We start from the raw sequence: 5,920 nt of genomic DNA, 5'->3' as shown, positions 1-5,920 counted from the left end.
TTAATTTTTTAAAGCATATGGTCAAGCAATTGTCATATTAACATTATAGAAAAATCTAATCTTTCCATTTTATTATACATCAAATTTTCATTTATATATGGTTCTATTTCTGGGTCCCCTATTCTTTTCAGTTTATCAGTCTGTCTATCTTTTCAACATGACCTTATACTAACTTGATATAGTTTAAAAAAATGTTTGATACCTGGCTAGGCAAATCTTTCTACTATGTTTTTCTTATTTATGTGTTCTGGCCATTTTTGGACATCTACACTTGAGTATAAATTTCAAAATCAGATTATCAAGTTACACCAAAAAAAAACCTTACTAATATTTTTTATTGGAATTGAACTGAATCTAGGAGTTTTTAAAATCTAGTTTCTATATCCTAAAATAGTTGACTCTGCACTCTAGGGAAACATATATCTCACCAGTGTTAGTTTGCTAGGGCAGTCACTACAAAATACCACAGACTGGGTGGCTAAAATAAGAGAAATTTATTTTCTCACAGTTCTGGAGCCTGGAAATCTTAGATCAAGGTGCCATCAGTTGCTTTCTGGTGAGACCTCTCTTTCTGGCTTGCAGACAACCACATTCCTGTTGTATACTCATATGGCCTTTCTTCTATGTGCATGCATAGAGAGAAAGAGAGACATCTCTGGGGTCTTTTGCTCTTCTCATAAAAACTCCAGTCCAGTGGAATTAGGGCCACAACATTATGACCTCATTTAACCTTAATTATTTCTGTAAAGTCCCTATCTTCAGATACACTCATACTAGTAGGGTTTCAACATGTAAATTTTGGGGGAACACAATTCAGTCTATAACATCAACACTATTTAAATATTCTTTAATCTCTTTTAATAATGTTTTGTAATTTCTTCATAAAGGTAAATTTTCTGTTAAGTACAATTTACATTTTAATGTAATTGCAAATACCTTTTTATTTTATTTTTTAAATTTTATTATGTTATGTTAGTCACCATACAATACATCATTAACTTTTGATGTGGTGATCCACGATCCATTGTTTTGTTTTTGTTTTTTTTTGTAATGCAACTTCATCACTTTATTCAAATCTTCAAGATAGTCTTTATTCTACATTTTTAGTATAAAAAATCCACAAGTTAAGTGCACAACAGTGTAGAGAGAGACATACTATGCTGAACTTCCATAACAGTCAATGGTACTGTCAAACATCACATGGACAGAACACAAAATTTAGATGAACTGAAATTATAAAATAAAATCCAATTTCAGAAAACAAAAATCAAAATATTAAGGATTTCTGAAATATTCTTAACCCTAATGAGATTTCAATGGACTCAAGTCATTTTGTAGTGAGGGATTCATAACATGACCCCATTAACCCAGCTGAGGAATTCTCAGGAGCCATGAGGGCCTCCATCAGATACTCTGACAATGAATGGTAACCAATTTTTGGATGGGAAAACTTCCCCTAATTTGGCTCTGACGTCATCAGGCTTTTGAAATGCATCCTCCTCCTTGCCCCCACATTTTAAACAAACCTGTTTACAGTACAGTTTGCATTGATACCCTTTGTTCAAATAGAGCTTTGTTTTTCTGGCACCGAAGCAAATTGGGGTTTGGTTCATGGATGAAGAAACAACCTATGAGGAGGGTCCAAAAGGCACCCTCCACTTTTGCCTGAGGAGATGCAAAAGCAGAAGTAGCGGGGCCTGGGCTTGGGGCACAGAGGGTGTTTCAGAGGATCCTTGTGGAAGACTAGTTAAAAGATGGCAAGTGGGGACAAATGCAAGGAGAGAAGGAAGTTAGTTTGACTGGCTTTCTGTCCTGCACCACTGATTGAATGGAGATTGGTGGGAAGGAACTGGAAGAGACTAGAGGTGAGGGTGGGACATGGGGCAAAGGATGGAAAGGATGGAAAGGCAGACAACAAATGTGTTTCATTTATAACAAGTAATAGAAAAGACTTAAAGGAGATTAAAGACCAATCAGAATAATTTGGCAACTTTAATTCTTAGGAAGATTAAAGTTCTCTCCAAACCTAATTTGATGTTTTATTAACTAAGAGCAAAGACCAGTATGGTACAATATTACTCCAGAGGAATTAAAGGAAGATCCTTAGGGCTGCTTTACCCACATTCATTTTATGAATGGATACCTCCCCTACCTCAAAATGCTTTAAGGAGGTACTGCTACCATTACATGGTTCCTTATTAAGTTTGAAAAGTGACTGAAAGTTTGGGCACCAGAAAGACACCCCAACAACATGTGTCTGAACTGCAACTTCAGGTTAATATGACTAAAGCAGTTACATTGTGAGAAGTGCTGAAGGTATGTGATGTCTTTCCCGGCACAGAGGTGGCCTTGGTTCTTCACCAGATGGTGTAGCCAACATCTGAGCCACCCATGAAGTTTCCTTTCCGTTGAGTTACGAGGACATTGGCTCCCTGCATGACTACAAACTAAGCCGCATTGGGAGGGCATCCAGGGGGTGGAGGAGGAATGTTGCCAGCGGTAGCCCCAGCTCCAAATCTGGCACCTGCATCATACCCTCTTTCCACCAGCACTGCTGAACCAGGTGGATAGATGGGACCAACTGGATAATAAGCCATAGGGATTGTGGAACCTAAAGGTCCAACAGCCACAGATTGGGCCATGTGAAGATACAGTGACGTGCCAGGAAATGCAGCTGACATGATGGGGACTGTGGCAGCCCTTGAGTGCACAAAGCTCTGATGATAGAGCTCTGAGTAGGCAGGTGGAGCATAAGTATAGGGTGGAGCCTGAAGAAGATGCAAGTTCTGAGGGTACACTGGGTTCTCAGGAGGCTGCACAGGGCAGGTTGGCTGTGTTGGATATTGACCTTTGCTGTTCATGGTGGCTGCTGGTCCGGTTCTGCTCAGTGTCCAATCCATTGTTATTGTATAACACCCATTCCTCCATGCAGTACATGCCCTCCTTAATACCCATCACCGAGCTAACCCATGCCCCCACCCCCCTCCCCTCTAAAACCCTGTTTGTTTCTCAGAGTCCATAGTCTCTCATGGTTCATCTCTCCCTCCGATTTCCCTCCCTTCATTTTTCTCTTCCTTCTCCTAATGTCCTCCATTCTATTCCTTATGTTCCACAATTGAGTGAAACCATGTGACAATTGACTTTCTCTGCTTGACTTATTTCATTAGCATAATCTCCTCCAGTCCCATCCATGTTGATGTAAAAGTTGGGTATTCATCCTTTCTGATGGCTGAGTAATATTCCATTGTATATATGGACCACATCTTCTTTATCTGTTCAACTGTTGAAGGGCATCTCAGCTCTTTCCACAGTTTGGCTATTGTGGCATTGCTGCTATGAACATCGGGGTGCATAGGGCCCTTCTTTTCACTACACCTGTGTCTTTGGGGTAAGTACCCAGTAGTGCAATTACTGGGCCAGAGGGTAGCTCTATTTTTAATTTTTTGCGGAACCTCCAAACTGTTTTCAAAAGTGGCTGTACCAACTTGCATTCTTACACAACAGTGTAAGAGGGTTCCCCTTTCTCCACAACCTCTCCAACATTTGTTGTTTCTTGCCATTCTAACTGGTGTAAGGTGGTATCTCAATGTGGTTTTGATTTGAATTTCCCTGATGGCTAATGATGATGAACATTTTTTCATGTGTCTGTTAGCCATTTGTATGTCTTCTTCAGAGAAGTGTCTGTTCATGTCTTCTACCCATTTTTTGACTTGATCATTTGTTTTTTGGGTGTTGAGTTTGAGAAGTTCTTTATAGATCTAGGATATCAGCCCTTTATCTGTAGTGTCATTTGCAAATATATTTTCCCATTCTGTGGGTTGTCTCTGTTTTGTTGACTGTTTCCTTTGCTGTGCAGAGGCTTTTTATCTTGATGAAGTCCCAAAAGTTCATTTTTGCTTTTGTTTCACTAGCTTTTGGAGATGTATCTTGAAAGAAGTTGCTGTGGGCGATGTCAAAGAGGTTACGGCTTATGTTCTTCTCTAGGATTTTGATGGATTCCTGTCTCACATTGAGGTCTTTCATCCATTTGGAGTTTATCTTTGTGTATGGTGTTAGAGAATGGTCGAGTTTCATTTTCTGCATGTGGCTGTCCACTTTTCCCAGCACCATTTATTGAAGAGACTGTTTTTTCTCCATTGCATATTTTTTCCTGCTTTGTCAAAGATTATTTGACCATAGAGTTAAGGGTCCATTTCTGGGTTCTCTATTCTGTTCCATTGGTCTATATGTCTGTTTTTGTGCCAGTACCATGCTCTCTTGGTGAACACTGCTTTGTAATATAGCTTGAAATCGGGCAACATGATGCCCCCAGCTTTGTTTTTCTTTTTCAACATTTCCTTGGCGATTCGGGGTCTTTTCTGATTCCATACAAATTTTAAGATTGTTTGTTCCAGCACTTTGAAAAATGTCATTGGAATTTTTATCAGGATGGCATTGAAGGTATAGATTGTTCAAATATCTTTTTAAAATTACATTTTATTCCTATTAATTTTTGGTATATAGAAATACAATTTGATTTTGTATAAAGATTTATATCTAGCCACCTTACAGAACCTTTTACTTAATTCTATGATTTATCCATAAGTTGTTTTGAGTATCTATGTATAAAATCATATTACCCTTTCTAGTTCCATAACTAATTTATTTTCTTGCCTTAAATTACTGATTAGGATTTCAGAGCATTGTTGAAAAAAAAGTGGTGATAACAAGCACCCTTGTCTAGACACTAAAGTCAAGAAAATGTAGTTTATGTTCAATGTGCAATAATTGTTAACATAGACAATTTGTCTACAAATTGTTTTTAATGTTTCAACCTTAAGTATTCAGTCTGCTCTTGATTTTATAGATATTTTGAACTTTTCTAGGTAAAAAATATTCTTATTCTTATTTACGTCTATCTAGAGAGTTTATTTAGATGTCTCACAAATATGTTAATGTAGGGGAGAGAGTTAAGATGGCAGTGTAGTAGGAAGACCCTAGGCTTGTCTCACCCCTCAAACACTACCAGATAAGTATAAAATCATTCTGAATACACAAGAAATCAACCTGAGAACTGACACACAACTAAGAAGAGAGCAGGTGCCACACTGAGGAAGGTAGGAAGTGCAGAGGTGTGGTTTGGGAGAGAAAGAGATCTTTGGTGCTGTGGAGGGGAGGGAGCCCTGGTTACAGAGAAAGGTGATAAAGAGTGGAGCATACAGGGATATGAACAAGGAGAACACTTTCCCAAAGCCATTGGTTGGGAAAATGAGAGGGACTGACTAAATGTAAGACAGGAAACCATCAAAATCTTAGAGGAGAGCACAGGCGGGAATTTCTTTGATATTAGCTACGGCAACTTCTTACTACATATGTCCCCTGAGGTGAGGGAAATGAAAACAAAAATAAACTACTGGGACTTCATCAAAATACAAAGCCTCTGCATAGCAAAGGAAACAACAAAACTAAAAGGCAACCTATGCAATGGGAGAAGATATTTGCAAATGACATATCAAACAAAGGGTTAGTATCCAAAATCTATAAAGAACTTATCAAACTCAACACCCAAAAAACAAATAATGAAGTTGAGAAATGGGCAGAAGACATGAATAGACATTTTTCCAAAGAAGACACCCAGATGGCTAACAGATACATGAAAAGAAGCTCAACATCACCCATCATCAAGGAAATACAAATCAAAACTACAATGAGATATACCTCATATCAGTCAGAATGGCTAAAATTAACAACACAAGAAATAATAAGTGTGGCAAGGATGTGGAGAAAGGGGAACCCTCTTACACTGTTACTAGAATGCAAACTGGTACAGCCTTTCTAGAAAACAGTATGGAAGTTCCTCAAAAAGTGAAAAGTAGAACTATCGTACAATTAAGAAATTGCACTACTATGTATTTACCCAAAGGATACAAAAATACTGAAG

At 38.2% G+C, this 5,920-nt stretch overlaps 1 protein-coding gene across 2 annotated transcripts; it reads right to left on the bottom strand.

Moving 5' to 3' along the window:
• Positions 1-1,035: 1,035 nt before the first annotated feature.
• Positions 1,036-2,886, bottom strand: LOC112809369 (DAZ-associated protein 2-like). 2 transcript variants are annotated; one of them, XM_025852640.2, is made up of 2 exons: positions 2,561-2,886; positions 1,036-2,483 (listed from the first exon to the last, which is right to left on the bottom strand). In XM_025852640.2, the coding sequence occupies exons 1-2, from the start codon at positions 2,859-2,861 to the stop codon at positions 2,164-2,166; spliced, it is 621 nt and encodes a 206-aa protein (XP_025708425.2). In that variant the 5' UTR covers positions 2,862-2,886; the 3' UTR covers positions 1,036-2,163. The 2 variants fall into 2 exon arrangements, with proteins under 2 accessions (XP_025708425.2, XP_025708496.1); XM_025852711.2 differs by having other exon boundaries at positions 2,344-2,886.
• Positions 2,887-5,920: the final 3,034 nt, after the last annotated feature.

The sequence above is a fragment of the Callorhinus ursinus genome, unplaced genomic scaffold (assembly GCF_003265705.2).
Source record: "Callorhinus ursinus isolate GAN/ISIS: 27379988/994484 unplaced genomic scaffold, GSC_fseal_2.0 scaffold33, whole genome shotgun sequence".
NCBI classification, from domain to species: Eukaryota; Metazoa; Chordata; class Mammalia; order Carnivora; family Otariidae; genus Callorhinus; species Callorhinus ursinus.
This window is presented reverse-complemented; position numbering and strand designations above follow the sequence as displayed.